At 34.5% G+C, this 17874-nt stretch overlaps 2 protein-coding genes across 2 annotated transcripts; one reads left to right on the top strand and one right to left on the bottom strand.

Moving 5' to 3' along the window:
• Window positions 1-9986: 9986 nt before the first annotated feature.
• On the bottom strand, window positions 9987-10679 carry LOC141691932 (uncharacterized). Its single transcript, XM_074496680.1, has one exon. The coding sequence runs from the start codon at window positions 10677-10679 to the stop codon at window positions 9987-9989; it is 693 nt and encodes a 230-aa protein (XP_074352781.1).
• A 926-nt stretch (window positions 10680-11605) lies between these two features.
• Window positions 11606-17456, top strand: LOC141693772 (GPN-loop GTPase QQT1-like). The gene is made up of 10 exons (XM_074498935.1): window positions 11606-11897; window positions 12890-12934; window positions 13039-13118; window positions 13592-13666; window positions 14994-15097; window positions 15210-15366; window positions 15464-15551; window positions 16392-16464; window positions 16550-16680; window positions 17106-17456. Exons 1-10 carry the CDS (start codon window positions 11806-11808, stop codon window positions 17164-17166), a joined length of 906 nt encoding a protein of 301 aa, XP_074355036.1. The 5' UTR covers window positions 11606-11805; the 3' UTR covers window positions 17167-17456.
• The last annotated feature ends 418 nt before the right edge of the window (window positions 17457-17874 follow it).

Consider the following 17874-nt stretch of genomic DNA (forward strand, 5'->3'; position numbering starts at 1 on the left):
GGCCAACAATAGAGGTCGACTAATATTAGGTGTGATTCTGTTGAGCCACGTAAAATGAACGGGTCTCAAAATTAATTATAATAATTAATTAATTTAAAAATTGGTTATTTATATTTATTTTTTAGAGAGGATTGATCATATATACGGTGTAATCTATACTATATATACTATATTATAATAACCGGAATGGGGTATAATTTGATAGGCCTTTTTTTGGTTGGTGTGGTTATCCCCATTTATAACCGTCCGATCTTTTTAATCAAGTGATAAGGAGCGTTAGATTTAAATACTGAAAGAATGCACACTAATCAAGCTCCCAGGTTCGAACCCCGCCAACAACAACTATTTATATTATTATTTATACACTACTAAAACTCTCAGGTTCGAACCCCACCACCAACAACTATTTATATTATTATTTATACACTACTAAAACTCTCAGGTTCGAACCCTGCCAATAACAAATATTTATATTATTATTTATACGCGACCCGAGATTCGGTATCGAATCCTGCCAATAACAAATATTTATATTATTATTTATAATTATATTAATAAGGTACTGATTCAAAAAAATTATTATAATTTTAAATAATATATAAATATTAATGAAGACTCGTGCATCGCACGGGTTGTAAAGCTAGTACTTCTTAACATGTTTAATATGACCTCTAAAAAAACATGTTTAATATGTGGTTTATACGGTCCTATTGCCGGTCTCAACATAAATAATATGAGCACCATTGTCGGGTTCTATTTCGAATTCGCATCATTCTGAAATTTTTTCAAAACAGATATTAATATTGTTGAACAATATTAGTCAAAAAAAATATTTTTTATATATATTTTTTCTACTAGAAATTTTTTTGGGAAATTTTTCTCAAAAAGAGTATGTCTTGCAGAAAAATTCCGCTCTTCTGCCTTGATGATATATAATAATAATTTAAGATATTTATTTTTGAAAGATAGTTTTTTCCCTTGAAAGGAAAGTTAGCTTTTAGAAATTTATTGCTTTCTTTATTTTCTTAAATAGTAATAATGGAACCAATGAAGTTAAAAATGTGCGTCATGACATAAGTTCAATTTCAAATCATAGTCATTTAAATACGTGTTCGGTTGAACGAACTATCGTTATGTTCGTATTCATAATTCTTTGTGCTTTATTTATAAAATTTAAAAGTATTAAAAGTCAATAATCTGGATATGTCAAAAGAAAATTGTATACAGTTATGTAGTTATGTTGATGATCACATGTGTATGATCATACTTATTTAACTTCGCTTCAACAATATTGGTGGTATTTTGACCAATAATTAATACTTTATTATCAAAACCGCTTAGCGGGAAAATTTCTATAAGACGATACAAGTGTGTTTTCTTGCATTCTAGTTTTAATCAAAAGATCAACCGACCTAGTAGATCTAACTCCCTTAGAAGGGGTGAGAAATTCATCAACGCCCATTTCTTATTTAAAATTTGAATTTGTTTGCAACACACCCGCAACTATGTCACAACTATACTTAAAACCCGGATTCTTTTAATAGTCTTCAAATATTTATACACAAGATAAGCATATAAGACAAAGTGCACCCTTCATAAATAAGCCGATTATAAGTATATAACGCAAAACCACATGGTTCTTAGCTGACGTAATATGTTGTCTGCTTAATAGGAGGCAATAGAAAATTATGAGCATGTTTGGCTTCTAAGCACTTAAATATATAAATATTTTTTTATGATTGTCGCTCTCACAGGTCAAACACTGTAAGTAGATTATTACAAATACCATTAAAGTAAAAATATTTCAAATGGTGCATTGGTTCTTGGGCACAGAACCATTAGTATTTAATTTTGATAAATTCATATATGCGAGTATAAAAATGCGGATAGCCTTGTGCCAAAGTGTGCATAATGAGATATTCGTCACATTCATGCGATACATGATTTTGCAACAAACGGATGTGAATTTGGTGTGAGTTGTTGAGTCTATTATAAAATATAACTTTTCATGTTATAAGCGTATGCAGTCGCCAGAAAATTCAAGGAAGAAATCTTATTTGGGATCAATTTAGTGGAATTATTCGAAGTATTAGAGACTCACCGTTTTATTTGGTAGGTGATTTTAACTGCATTACAGATGCTAACGAAAGTGAAAGATTCGTTAATAAGAGGAATGACTCAGATGGATTTAACAAGTTTATTATCAACAATAATTTGATGGATTTGGCCATGGTGAATGCCAAATACATGTGATCTGGGTCGGTTGCTTAGAAAAGTAGGTTGATATAATACTTGTTAGTGGTAATTGGTGGAATAAGGGCAGTGCTTGGTTTATACATGTTGTAGAAAGAAGTCGGATCATAAGCCTATACTCATAAGGTAATGTGTTCGAAATTGGGGTCCGAAGCAGGTTGATAGAATGCTTTTCAGTGGTAATTGGTGGAATAAGGGCAGTGGTCGGTTTATACATGTTGTAGAAAGAAATCGGATCATAAGCCTATACTCATAAGGCAATGTGCTCGAAATTAGGGTCCGGTGACATGCAAAATATGAAATATATGTCTTTAAAGTTTATGGTCATAAATTGAGGTATGGTTCGGTTATTGATGAGAAAGATATATTAGGTGAGTGATAAAAATATGGTCAAGAAGGTTAGAAAATAATATTGAATCCATAATTAAAAGCGTGGAGCATGTCATTACAACCATAGATTCATGTTCGTTTCATAAAGTCAAGAGAGTTGAGTCAGCCCGATTGCAGATTAATTTCGAATAATATATGAGCAAAAAGTTATATGAGCAACCGACTAAAACCAGGTGTATTTGGCATTCATTCAATCAAATTATTATTGCTGATAAAGTTGTTAATTTTATCAGTATCATTCCTCCTATAAATACCTGCCCTTTTGGAATCATCCCTCATGCACTTGAAATCACCTACAAAACAAAATGGCGAGTATCTAATATTTAGAATAATTCACCCAATTGATCTCAAATATGATTTTTTCTTGAATTTTCTGTCGATTGTACACATTTATAACATGAAAAGTTATATGATTTATACAATATATAAATTATGAAATATACACTATATATGAAAGTAACAAAAATAAATAAATTAGCATCACATACAACATACACACTCAGCCCACCAACACAAATCGACAAGATAACTAATCTTCAACGAAGAATACTAATTCATAAAATTCAGGTACTTCAGATGTGACCATATATATTGAAAACTTTTCTCAAAGGAGCATCAAAACGAAGGTTCTTCAAATAAATTTTGTTGGATAGTAGAAATATTTTTGCCTTTATTAAATATCAAGTAAACATAGAAAAATCTGAAAAAATATATATTAAGAAGTCAAATAAGAAAACTTTTTACTACCAAGATTATTGGATACAACTGTTTTTGTAATTACTTGTTGAGTCATTTTACTCATTTATTTTGCTTTGATCTAACCTTGAAAGTTAAGTAAGAAGATGACAATCCTTAGGCGCACAACACGTAAGAGTGTTTATAATGGTCTCCTGTAGACTGTTAGGTTCGTTGTTCCAGCAAAGGTAAATTACAACTGTGAGGATCGCTTATAGTTTTGTTTATGTAAATCTTTTCGATTTCAGATACAGACGAGTTGTCTGACAATTCCAAATCGGAATTTTGAACTTTAAGTTCATTAAGTTTGTAATAATAATTTTAATAGTTATTAGTTGTAATCATGTTTCATAGATTATCATGTATTGGTTCTGTTAAGGGTGATCGCGGTGCGGGCGGTGCGATTTTTTACCAAAATCGCTAACCAAACCGCGTATGCGGTTTTTTAAATTCTAAAACCGCAACCGCAACGCGAAATTCTAAAGCCGCATAAACCGCATCACGAAAATACGGTGCAGTTCACCGCGGTTTACACCTTCGATTAATTATTTAAATTTGTACATAAATTCAAATTTGAATTATCGTGAAAACTTAAAATAAATAATAAAATTTAAATTTAACTGGTCTTTTAAAATTTAGAGTAATTGACAGTTTGTAACCCACGTTTATTTTTATTTTTACGATTTGGGTCTACATTATTTTCCCTGTCAACATACAACCCATAAAATTAATTTCGCTTCTATTTGCCCGACTTTTCATCCAAGATTACCGTTAACTTTAATGGAAGTAGGGGCATTTCAGTAAATTACTAATTAAAACATAAGAAAATAAGAGTAATTGGCACTTTGTAACCCATTTTTTTGGGCGTTTTTTCAATGCGGGTCTATATTATATTTTCTTGCGAGTTGCACTTTTAACTTTGAATTTCTCTTTGTTTTGCACCCCCTAAACCGTTTTTAACTTTTATATCACGGGTAAAATCGGAAATTTCTGGTCTCTAAGAACAAATCGCCGGATCCTTAGATTTCTCATTCCAAACCAACAAATAAATACATGAATCGATTGCAAGTAGGGCCGAGCAAAAATGAATTCAAAACCGAAAAACCGAACCGGACCGTACTAATTCAGTTCGGTTCAGTCCTAATTTTTCAAAAATTCGTTCTATTCGGTCCAGATCAAATAGACCGAAATAAAATTCGGTTCGGTCCGGTTCTTTTAAAATATATTTCGGTACAAACCGAGTAGACCGAATAGACCAAATCATAAATATTATAATTTTATATTATATATTTTACATATATCTTAAAAAATATAATCATAATTTTTAATTTGTAATTATATTTATACACTCTTAGAACTCTATATATCACCTTAATTTAATTATATTTTAGATTTCATATTTTTTGGTTTGAAATATTTAATATAATTTTTTTTTAAAAAAAATTCGTTTGATTCAAGCTAAAACCAGACCGAATCGAATTATTTCGGTTCATTTCGGTTAGTCCGGTCCATAATACAATTTCAATCCGGTTCGGTCCAAGAAAAAATGATAATTCGGTTTTTCGGTCCATTTGGTTCGGTCCGATTTTGGACCGAACTGACCGAATGCGCAACCCCATTTGCAAATAACAAGCAAAAACTATTTGTAATATCAAATTTAATGAAAAATGCCCGAAAATCAAACCCCCAATTCGAAATAAGAATCCTAGAATCGAGTTTAATATTTTATTTTAACGAATATGGATCGGCTATTTAAATGTTTAAATGTTTAAATACTATCACTTTAAATAAGTGTAAATGTTTTAATTTTTTTGAACATATACGTCTACTAATATAATTATCATGAAGTCATATCATTTAAAGTTTTAAATGAACAAAATTAAGAATTGAATTCAATTTTTTTCTTAAATTATGTAATATTAAAAAAAAATTGAACCATCCGTGCATTGCACGGGTTTAAAGTTAGTCTAGTATAATATATGATGATGTAAGCTGTATTTTATTTTAATATAATGTAGATGTTTTTAAGATAGCCAAACAAGCGTCTAGTAATGAAGTAGTTGGCCAGTGATTTTTTTTTGACAAAATGTAGGTTTTTATTAATTCAAATCATCCCAAATACATTTATTGATTTTGATTGGAACAGAACCCCAATCAAAAGTACGATCAGGATACATATGTGAACCACGTGCTAACTAGTGAGCTGACATATTCGCAAACTATTTTACATAATACAACTTCAAGTTGTTAATATCACCAACCAATTTTCTACACTCCTCGACCACATGGCCTAACCTTGATCTCATAGGTGCAGCACTACAGATCAATTGAATTACCACCAAGCAATTAGACTCAATAGTAACTGACCTCCTCTGCATTTCCTTGGCCCAACTTAAAGCTTCCTTAATCGTCATTGCCTCAGCCAGACTTGGGTTCAACACTGCTGGAATGCTTCTGGTGCGAGCTGAAAGAAGGTGCCCGTGATGGTCTCTAGCAATAAGACCCATATTAGAGTGGCCACGATCCTAAAAAATTGTTGCGTCTGCGGATATCTTTACTTCATTCATTTGTGGCTTTGCCCAAAGAACTGCACCATCACCTGGAAACGAAGGGTGAAGTGGTGGTCCTGTAAATCTACCTTGATCTACTGTCCACTGCGAAAGATACTCCCACGCCTTTGCAACAATTTTCAGATCTTTCCACCTCTTATTATTCCACACTAAATCATTTCTAGCTCTCCAAATTGAACAATACAGTGTTATTACCTTTGTATTGTTACCTTTGTCCTGCCCCTCTAGCCTGTGCTTCAACCATGAATTAAAATCCATGCTCTCATCCCCCTCCATGTTACTGTCAACCGACCTCCAACAGTTAGATGCCATCCTGCATTGAACCAGGGCATGTAAAATTGAGTCATCATCCTCATTGCAGACTGGGCAGATGCTGTTAATTTGAACATGTTTAGATTGTAGCTGTGTTTTAGTTGGCAGGACTAAGTTGATTGCCCTCCAAATAAAACTTAGCACCTTCGGAGGAGCTGGAATATTCCATACAGTTTTCCAAAGATCACCATTGCACCTCTGCTGCCAGTAACCTTTCTGATTTTGTAACATTTTATAAGCACTTTTAACCGAGAACTGGCCTGAAGTTTCCAATCTCCAACGCAACACATCACTACTCAAGTCTTGCTCTATCACTGTATTAAGAATACAGTTACGGTCCCTCTCTTCGAAAATATCATTGATGATATCCAAATCCCAGTTAGTAGAATTTGATTGAAATAAAGATACCACCTTCTGGTTTGTGAGTGCTGGAGATCTGGTTATGACAAAAGCATTGTTTACGTCATTTAACCACAGCTGATCAAGTATTTTAGCCTCCTTGACAGTGCCTATACGCCAAATAGATCCAGATAAAATAACAGCTCTTGCTTCCATTATACTTCTCCATATGAAACTTGGACTCCCCCCCCCAACTTTGCCTCAAGAAAATTGGCATTTGCATAATATTTAGCATAATAAACTTTGGCCACCAAACTATCAGGTTTTGTGATGAGTCTCCAGCATTGTTCAGCCAACATTGCGAGATTAAAATCACGAAGACACCTAAACCCCAGCCCACCTGCATGCTTGTGTCTTGCCATCTTATCCCACGCCATCCAATGAATTTTTGAATTTGACGTCTGAGATGAATTCCAGAAAAATCTTGTCATTTCCTTTTCCAAATCTCTGGTTATCTCCAAGGGTAGTAAAAATACATTCATGGCAAAAGAAGGTAATGCTTGAGTCACCATCTTTATCAATATCTCTTTTGATGGTTTGGACATATTCTTCTCGTTCCCACTACGAATTTGAGCCCGTACTTTCTCTTTCAAATAACCAAACACAGCAGACTTGTTTATACTCAAAACGTTTGGTAACCCTAAGTATTTAGAGTTCTCATCAGCTTTTTTTATTTGCAGCACCTGGCATAATATATTTCTGTTGTAGTCAATAATATTGGCACTGAAAAAGACGGTAGATTTGTCCTTGTTTACCTTTTGTCCAGACATTCGTTCATACTTACACAAGAGCTCCATCACCTTGCTAGCATTGTCACTATCTGCCCTACAGAACAAGTAAACATCGTTTGCAAACATCATGTAGCTAATGGTAGGTACTATCCTACACACTTTGACCCCCTGCAACCATCGTTTAGCTTTATACTCCTCAATCATAGTTGTCAAGCCTTCTGCACATATAATGAAAAGATAGGGAGATAGAGGATCTCCCTGTCTCAGGCCCCGACTTGGAGTAATAGGACCTATATCTCCCTTATCCAAAATAATATTATATGTCACTGAACTTACACATTGTAGTACCGGATATGTCCACCAACTACTAAACCCCAATTTGAGAAGCATTTCCTCCAAAAACCTCCACTCAATACGATCGTATGGCTTAGACATGTCAAGCTTGAGGGCCATGAACCCCTCCTTTCCAAATTTTTTCCTCTTCAAATAATGCATAACTTCAAAAGAAATCATGATATTATCAGAGATTAGCCTACCTGGGAGAAAAGCACCATGTGTTTCTGATATAACACACTCCAACACTTTCTTCAGACGATTTGCAATTACTTTTGTAACAACTTTCATTACCACATTACACAATGCAATCGGTCGAAGTTCAGTCAATTTGCTAGGGTTCTTTCTCTTGGGAATGAGAATAATGTTGGTTTTATTGATATCTCCTAACAATTCTCCAGTATTAAAGAAATCTCTCACCATAGCCACAACATCATTTCCTACTACAAACCAATTTTTCTGGTAAAATGCCGGGGTCATGCATTCCGGATGCATTCCGAAGACTGCTTCTCTAACTTCCCCTGCAGTCACTGGCTCCAAAAGAATACCGTTTTGCTGTTCAGAAATTTGTTTTATGGTACACTGCAAACTGTTCCCCCCCGGGTTGTTATCTGTCGTGAATAGCTGTTGAAAGTAGTCTTTTATCATCTCAGGCATTCCGCTGTACCAATCCAACCACTCACCTGTATCATTTCTCAACCTCTGAATATAATTGTTGCGTCTTCTTTTATTACACGCTGCATGAAAATATTTAGTATTCTTCTCCCCCCACTTTAACCAGAGTTGCTTTGAACGTTGACGCCAGAATATCTCCTTTTGGTCCAGGACAAGATATAACTATTTTTTAGCCTCCTCATACTCTACCACTGAACGATTATCTCTTTTATTGCGGAGAAGACGTAGTTTAGTTTTACAACTCTTGATAAGCTTGCTAAAGCAGCTCGTAATCTCCCTTCCCCAAATCTCTAAGCTATTAGCACAGTTCCTTATTTTCTGAAGCACATCGCTTGTAACTTCATCCTCCCAGCAACCTTTAATAATCTGAGAGCACATTGGATCTGTCAGCCAAGCATTTTCAAACTTAAATTGTCTCCGTTTCTGACCCGTGTTTATCGTTTCTGGAACCAAAAGAAGGGGGCTGTGATCTGATGGTGAGCCTTCCATGTTGTAAACGTTATCCGTGTGAAATATATTGAACCAACTAGGATCGGCCAGTACTCTATCCAGTCTAATCTCCATCCAATGATCTGTATTCCTCCCTCTCTCCCAAGTGAACTGATGGCCTATTATGTCCAAGTCTTGAAGGTCTGCATCATGAAGACACGAATTAAAACCTTCTATCAAGTGTTCTGGATACAATGGCCCTCCTTTTTTATCTGCTTGTAAAGTGACATTGTTAAGGTCTCCTACTAGACACCAAGGTAGGTTTGTATCACGGGATAGATTTCTGAGTAACTCCCAAGTTTTATGACATTGATGTCTTGCTGGCTCCCCGTAAACTCCTGTTAGTCTCCATTCTTTATTCTCATTATTTTTAATTACTACATCAACATGAGACCTGGAATAGCTCATCAGAGTAACACGTTCTGCATTCTTCCAAAGCATTGCAACTCCTACACTCCGACCCTGTGTCTCAACAGCTACAAAACCATCAAAACCCAAATTGCTAGATAAACTTTCTATCTTCGAATACCTACTTATAGTTTCACAAAGGAAAACAAAAGTTGGTTTCTCTGTAAGGGTTATATGTTTAAGGAACTGAATCTTCCCAGGGGCACCCAGACCCTGGCAGGGGCACCCAGGCCTGCACCACAGCAGCACCCGCCAATGACATGTTTTTTGATTCTTTACCCTGAATATCCCGTGTTTCCATATTTGTGTCTTGAGTTTGTATCATTTCTTTTTCTGTTTTGTCCAGGTCCATTCTGCGACGTTTTAAGTCCACCACAATTAGCTCTGCATTATCCAGCCCACTTAACTCTCCCTCCATATCAGCATTTAAATTCAAACTAGGCGCCTATCGAAAAGATATTCCCCCATTAGCGCTAACAAATTTGCTATTATCTCGCTTCTCTGAATTTTTATCCAGCTGCTCTATCCCTGAATTATCTCGTTTCTGTTGTACCTGTGCGACAATCATGGGATCTGATTTAGGATCATCTTCTCCGCTCTCAGGACCGGAAAATTTCGCCTGAGAAATACCACTGCTTCTTAACCATTTGTTCCCCATGGTATGATTCCTTCTCTTAGGATCTGCACGGAGCTAGGCTCCATATGACTTCTCAACAATTTTCATTGGTGCATCGAATATTTTGCTACAAAAACGTTCTCCGTGCCCGATTATGCCACATATGAAGCAAAAGGTAGGAATTGCTTCATACTGAAAATTCACCCAACACCAATCTCTTTCGGATTTCTTAAGCTTCATTCTACGTTTAATGGGAAAATCTAATGATATCGAAACCCTTATTCTCAAGTAATCCCTCCAAACTCCAACAAAATTGTTTGGGTCCCCATCAATGTATTTGCCAATATCCGTTGCTACACGTTGTGATATAAAACCAGAGCTCATCCCAGACAGCTGTACCCACATATCAATATTCTTAATCTCCATCATTCTAGGATCTTCTCCTTCCTTAAGCCGTTTGGGAACTAAATGAAAGCGTCCAAAAGTCCACAGGCTTCCTTCGATAACTCGCATAATATCAATTTCATGATAAAATTGAAATAAGAACTTATTCTCCTCTAGAGGTTTAACATACATTCCCCTGCCTGGTCTCCACAATGAGGCCATCTTGTGTTGCATGGCCTGGAAATCAATGGGAGATTTTGTGAGAAAACGACCTACAAGACACCATTTTGTATTTATCTCACTCAGTTCTTCCGCCTCGTTTTCATAACTTAATCCACCATGCTCCTCTTCTTCGATTTGGATTTTTGCAAAGGCCTCCTCCATTTCCTGAATATTGGATCTGCTCTTACTCATAATGTAAAGAAAGATTGAAACTAGGTTTAAGAATTGCTCAATGAAACTTTAAACCAAAAACAACGAAGAAGTGACATTCACTTCACAGAGTCTAACATGTCATAAGAGAAGACTAGTTGGCCAGTGAATTTAATAGGTACAGCCTAGCCATTCAACAAATGCTGAGGAACACTGAACGATTTCTTAATAAGATGTTAGACCCAGTAATTCAACGTAGCTAAGACCAGACAACCCAACCCAACCCTCTTTTGTACTACTACTCTGACTAAATATATTGAAACTGGGGATGACGATCAGGCGACTTCGGGGTCGGGAGTGCTCTCCCCGTCCCCGATCCCCGAACCCAAAATCGATCCCCGAACTCGTCCCGATTCCCGAACGGAGATTATTTTACTCCCCGTTCCCCGCCCCAAACGGGAGCGGGGATCCCTGCAGGGATTTGGGGAATTTCTTTATTTTTTTCGTTTAATAAAAAATAATTTTTAAATAATATTTTCCCATAAAAATTCACATAATAAATCATAATATATAGATTTTCTTTAAAATTTAATATTAATGTTTAACCTTAATTTGAATTAATATTTATTTCTAGTATAATAATAAACAAAAATAATATTATTATAATGAATTAATATCACGATAAGTAAATTTAAACCATTTAGGAGATAAAAAATTAAAAATAATAATATATTATATATATTTCAATATTTATTTGAGATATTTATATATTTATTATATTAATTTTATTTAAAATATGATTCGGGGTCGGGGATCGGGACGGGGAAATACTAATCCCCGCCCCTATCTCCGATTTTTTTACACACATCTCTCCGATCCCCCTCCCATACCCGAAAAATTTCCGGTTTCCCACCACGTTCATGGCGGGGATCGGATCGGGATCGGGCGGGGCGGGGCGGGGAAATGCCCATCCCTACTCGAAACTTGAAAGGCTTGAAACTGCTCACAATGATGACATGAGCAAAATCAAAACAGAAACCGTAAAAAATCGAACGAAACCGTCTTATTAAAAATCGAACCAATTAAATTGCTGAGTCAAAGAAATCGAGGGTTTTGTAAGGAAAGGAAGAAGGGGGAGATGGTGTTCGGACAAGTAGTAATAGGACCACCTGGTTCAGGCAAGACTACTTATTGCAATGGCATGTCTCAGTTTCTGTCTCTCATCGGCCGGTACAAATCCCCCTCATACCATTTTTTTATTAAGGTTTTTTTGCTTGGTTTATAATTGGACTCCCCAACTGTTTGATATCATGTCTCAATGAAGTTATGCTTGCTTCAGCATTGTACACGAGCTCACGAGCTCACGAGCTCCAGTTATTTATCGGGTTTGTTTAGCTACTTCTAGTGTTTAAACTATGACAAGGAAACCTTTGTTAAACACTCTTCTTTGCCATGTCTTTCCAATTTACAATTTAGGGCTTGAAGTCGATTTTGAGAGTTTAAGTTTAACAAGTAGGAAAGACTTGAGTATTATTCTTTCAAATTATTTAACTCTTGTAATTTGACCGGACGCAGCAAATAATTTTATCCTTGGCGCAGGCTACCTTTAAGATATTTCTTGTCATTTTATAATTTTCTCAGCGGTTGAAAAATATATTAATTACATTAATTTATAAGTTTAAAATTAACTCGAGCCTTTTGACCAGTAGGCATTTGATAGATATTTTCGATGCTTGTTTTGATAGATATTTTCGATGCTTGTTTACTCAGTGTACACTGGAAGGTGGGGTCATGTTCAACACTCAAGAAGTTTGCTTATTATATGTACAAGTTATGATAGAAAAATGAATATTTGGAAAGCAAAAGATATTGTACAGCCTATATTACATTACATTATGTATTTTGGTATTGTAATACAAAAGTATATCATCTGAAGATGCCACTGTTAATTTATTACCGTGAGGCCTTTCAATTTTTCTTCTCCGGGTAACCTTTTCAAGTTTAATTAACAGTACAAAGACATAGAATGTTAATATTCACATCATTTAGATCCGGATTTTGGGGTAACGGAGAATTGACAGTGAATATCAGTTTGACAGTTTATACAATTCTGGATTGCGAAATGAATACATTATATATGAGTAGATGATAACCTAAAATATTATTATTGCATGCAAGTTTAAGCTATTCCAGTTGTAACTATATAGTGTTTTTGCATGCAGGAAGGTTGCTGTTATCAATTTGGATCCTGCAAATGATTCTTTACCGTATCCTTTTTAAATATACTTTCTCAGTTTTAAAATGAGCTGTTTTCTTTTATGTTGCTCACTACGATCAAAGTGATACTTAGGTTTTTTCTTAAAGGTTACAGATATGATTGTGCTGTAAACATTGAGGATTTAATAAAATTAAGTGATGTGATGAATGAGCACTCTCTTGGCCCAAATGGAGGTAAGGTAGTTTATATGAATGAATATATTACGAGGAACCACGTCTCTTCAAGGATTCCGCACTCAATCAATGCACAAACAAACCATTTAATCACCTATTTTGGATTTTATTTGTATTATTTGCATTCTCATATGCCAGCTCACCGTGTGAGGGAAGTTATTAATGTAACCGGTTTGGATAAGGCTTTTTTGGCTGAGTTGAGTTCGATTGTCCATCATGAGACTTCTACAAGTATCCCAATCGCCTACTTGCACAAGTATCCAAAAATTGTAGTTTTGTATAGGTCTTGTATTTAGGGAGTAGTATTTTTGTTTGTGTATATGGCTTATGTATGGCTGCATTGTAAAGACATTTGTTGCAGCCTTTTAGATACATCACACACACATGGAGTTTGTAGACCGAATTTTTTTCTCAAGATGTTTATGTAATCTTACTTGATCTAGCATACCTAATCAATTTTGTATGTGTTTTAGGCCTTGTATATTGCATGGATTACTTGGCGAAAAACATCGATTGGTTGCAGTCCAAATTGGAGCCTCTTCTAAAAGGTTGTCTAACTTTTGTCATTACTTATATATAATATTGGCCATGTAACTGCTTCTGTTTATTTATTGTATACTATATTTGTAGCGGAAGCGCTACTTTAATATATCTTTTTATTTTTGGATATATCATACAACTGGGTTGATATACTAGTGTAGAGTTACTTGCTGATAAATGCAAAACATATCTGAACATAGTAAAGAAATTATATTTACAATCAAAGAAGTTCCTCACTATAGATATAATGATATATGATATACAATGATGATATAGCCAAAATTTGAAAATTTGGCTTTTCATAATTCCAAGGAAAACCAAAGTTGTAATAAGAACTTTTGCTTGAAATGGAGAATATAGGGAAGCGAGATACAACTCAAAGTGCTGTCACAGATTTAATAAATTGTTTTTCCTTTTTCACGTGATTCCTTCAAGTTGTGTGAAAGAGAAAACTAGATCTAAAACTATTGGAAAGTATTTTCAGTATGATTACAAACATTTGATTCCTAATTTATACAAAGATACTTGATAGCTTGAAACAGCCAAAATTCGAACGGGATCAGAAAAGTAAATCTTCAATTCATGCATTTGTTCACAAATGTGACAATTTTATAATTGGTGTAATGCCTTTCTACTTGGTATTTTCCTTATTATTCAAATATCATTGATATCAAGCTCTTTTCAATAGTTTAAATACAAATTTGAGCAGACAAATTAGCAGTCCAACTCACTTTTTTTTTTCTAAATGCAGTCCAACTCACTTTAAACATACTAAATTAAAACCTGAAGAACAAATAAAGGAATAGACCTGGTACTAGTATGCACTTTTAGTAGTGGATATATCACATTCACACTCTCTGCACCCTCTGACGTGGTCTTACTTCAGTTTGCCGTTGTGTCTGAAGTGATAATTGCAGTTAACTTCCTGTTTTATCAAAGATATTTTGTGACATGCAGTCCTTTCTGTTGATGAGTAGTCACAGACAGTCATATTCTATGCTTTAAAATCAGCAAAGCATATCTGGATTGTGTAGAATTAACAGTCATATATAGAACAACACCATATACTTTATTTGTGATTATCATAGGATTTCATTCTTCAAGGGAAGGAATTAATTTGCTGCTTTTTTTCATTTTTATAGATAGCTTGCAGGTGTTATGTAGAAGTCGGAGCTCTTATATTCATTTTACGAGTTTGATCTTGTACTGTGATTGTTTTTATGCTTCTACATTTTGTATATCATATCCTGAATATGGAACTTCTCCAGTAGCATGTCATTTGTATGATGCATTTCATAAAAATCTCACAAGAGAAAGACTACTATCATTTTGCAGATCACTATCTTCTTTTTGATTTTCCTGGCCAAGTAGAGCTATTTTTTCTTCACGACAATGCCAAGAGTGTTATTATGAAGCTCATAAAGAAGCTGAATCTTCAGGTATGCTCTTATGTACAACACGGTTTTGTATATGAAACATATAACTGGAAGACAATTTAAATTATAGTCGACTAATTGTTTTTCTGATGCAATATTCTTTATCTCATTGCAGCTGACTGCAGTTCATTTAATTGATTCCCATCTCTGTGCTGATCCTGGAAAGTATGTCAGTGCATTGCTTCTCTCCTTATCAACCATGCTACACTTGGAACTCCCACATATCAATGTTTTGTCGAAAATGGATCTTATTGAAAGCTATGGAAAGCTAGGTTAGATTATGGCATTTATCTTGACATCATTTGAGAAATTTAGTGAAGCTTATTTTGTGTTACTCACCTCATTTATAACCATTTTCATTGCACACAGGTTTTAACCTTGACTTTTATACGGATGTAGAAGATTTGTCCTACTTACAGAAACTACTCGCTCAGGATCCTCGATCTGCCAAGTACAGGTAAGTTTACCAAAATGTTTCATGAATTTGTATCCACTTCTTCTATAAGTTTAGTAACTTAAGTCTTTGAAGCTGTTTCTTGCTTTATGTTTTAGCTCTATGTTATCTCATGTATACTTAAACATGAATGCTAAAGAACTCTTAGCAAGTACATTTACTATTTGATTGTTACACGCGGTGTTATGCTCTCTACATTCCTCTACTCGTGCTTTAAAGCATGCTTAATTTTTTTTAAAGCTAAAAAAGTGCACAAGATGCTCATAATATGATTTTCTTTTTGTTAAACCGTGAGTTGATGATATGAGTATGAGAAACAAGTATCATGACTTAATTACTTAATTGAGATTTGAGATATTTTCTATGAGTTAATTAGGAGATTTTGTAGCTAAAATCTTTCTCTATCTAATAAAAAAGAAAAGGCTGTTTGATAATAAGATTAAACAAGAACTCTCATCCAAATTTAATTTTTTGATGTACCAGAGCTAGTTCTGAATTATCCCAGGTAGAAAAAGTGAGAGACCAATGTAAGGGTGAGGGTGGGGCTTAACACCCCCACCCCCACCCCTTCCCCAAATTTAAGTTAGTCTACCTTAGTCTACCAATTTTGTTTTGCGAATATGCCAATATTTTTTCTTCTAAAATTGAGATTTTGTTTTAAATTTAGTGAACCTAGTCATCAGCACTTGGTGGCTGAAAAGTTCAGAGGTAGTTTCTATTTCCTTCATTGGAAATAATAAATGCAAAATAACTACTTTGTAGCCTATATATAGGCAGTTAATAAGAAAGTTTTATTGGTGGGATGAGCTCGATTTTGTAAATGTTCTTTTCTTCTTATTGCAGGAAGCTGACAAAGGAGCTGTGTGACGTGATAGAAGACTTTAGTCTCGTCAATTTTTCAACTTTGGACATTCAAGTTTGTATCGTCTGTTTTCGCTTAGTTATTACTTTTTTCTTACTTATGTTAATTGAAAACTTTCTTGTTACCGTCTGTATTTCAGGATAAAGAGAGCGTTGGGAACCTGGTTAAGCTGATTGACAAGTGCAATGGATATATATTTGCAGGCATAGATGCAAGTGCTGCAGAGTTCTGCAAAATTGCAGTTGGTCCTGTTGATTTTGATTATTACAGATATCCTTTTATCTGTTATTTTATAAATGCATTCCTGCTTATTGTGTTTTTTGTGCCGATTATATCATTGATTAGAATAAAATTCAGCCACGTGTTTGCAATATCTGTGGTTTGATGAGTGAGTCTTAATATTTCAAAAGAATGGAAAATAGTGCAATTGTTTCACAAGTGAATCTTAATATTTCAAAAGAATACAAAATTGTGCAATTGTTTCTATCAAAACATGCCAACTTGCATCAGCTGGTACAACCAGTTTTGCAATCCTTTTATGTTCCTTGTTACATGGCTATACTATTAGTTGGCTTCATATACTGCAATTATGTTTGCCTACTTCAGTTTATTATTTTACTTCTGCATTTCATATGTGCTCGTGACTTGGCTTGCATCATTGGTCCACTATTGTATTGCTTAACATAGCTCGCCACAGTTGCAGCAGTGCAGGAGAAGTATGTGAAAGACGATGACAATTTTGATGTCAATGACTAGCTCTGCTGCTCTGGACTGATCTACGGGATCTTTAATGATTACATGTACTCTGCAGATGAATCTACAACTGAATTTTCACCTTCTTCCTGAGTTTCTTAGCACATCAGACTAGTGTAATTATAATCACAGAAGCTGCACTTGGATATAGTGTTATGGAGGTAGTATGGACTATGGAGTCTAATAAGGACAGGTGGAATGGCCAGAACTGAAATGGTTGGTTTATAACTTAATATGCCATAAACCACATCGTGAGCCCTTTTTTTGGAAGGGAAGTGTTTCTACTTGTGTTACATCTCAATTTTGTAGCATTTCTGTTGACAATCTTTACAGCATTTTTTTAAAAAAATTATAATTATTTAATAAACTCGGGTGGCTTCACTGTCAGATAATTACAACATTTTTGGAAGGAAAGTGTTTCTACGGGCAGATAATTTTTTCTAGTGTTCCTCTATTATATTGTAAAATAAGAATTTAAGTTTTAAGAGTCAAAATGAAATGTCAAGATATTGAGCATGTTTTGCAAGATTAAATACAAAATTATGTCATTTTAAAAAAACATGTAATAAGAGATATTTACTTATTTTAAGAACTTATTAAAAGAAAAAAGATAAAGAGATTATTTATAATAATTAATTAGAATATATTTTAAAATGATCGCCAGCTAATGAAAGAAAGAAGGATGAAATTACAAGCAGACTCTTGAGGAAA

This window comes from Apium graveolens, chromosome 10 (genome assembly GCF_009905375.1).
Source record: "Apium graveolens cultivar Ventura chromosome 10, ASM990537v1, whole genome shotgun sequence".
NCBI classification, from domain to species: Eukaryota; Viridiplantae; Streptophyta; class Magnoliopsida; order Apiales; family Apiaceae; genus Apium; species Apium graveolens.

Bases quoted from the DNA above. Each gene is read 5' to 3' on its own strand.
- LOC141691932 (XM_074496680.1), bottom strand. From the start codon at position 10,679: ATGGAGGAGGCCTTTGCAAAAATCCAAATCGAAGAAGAGGAGCATGGT.
- LOC141693772 (XM_074498935.1), top strand. From the start codon at position 11,806: ATGGTGTTCGGACAAGTAGTAATAGGACCACCTGGTTCAGGCAAGACT. The intron at 11,898-12,889 runs GTACAAATCCCC...TTTTGCATGCAG, and splicing joins TTTCTGTCTCTCATCGGCCG to GAAGGTTGCTGTTATCAATT. The intron at 13,667-14,993 runs GTTGTCTAACTT...ATCATTTTGCAG, and splicing joins ATTGGAGCCTCTTCTAAAAG to ATCACTATCTTCTTTTTGAT.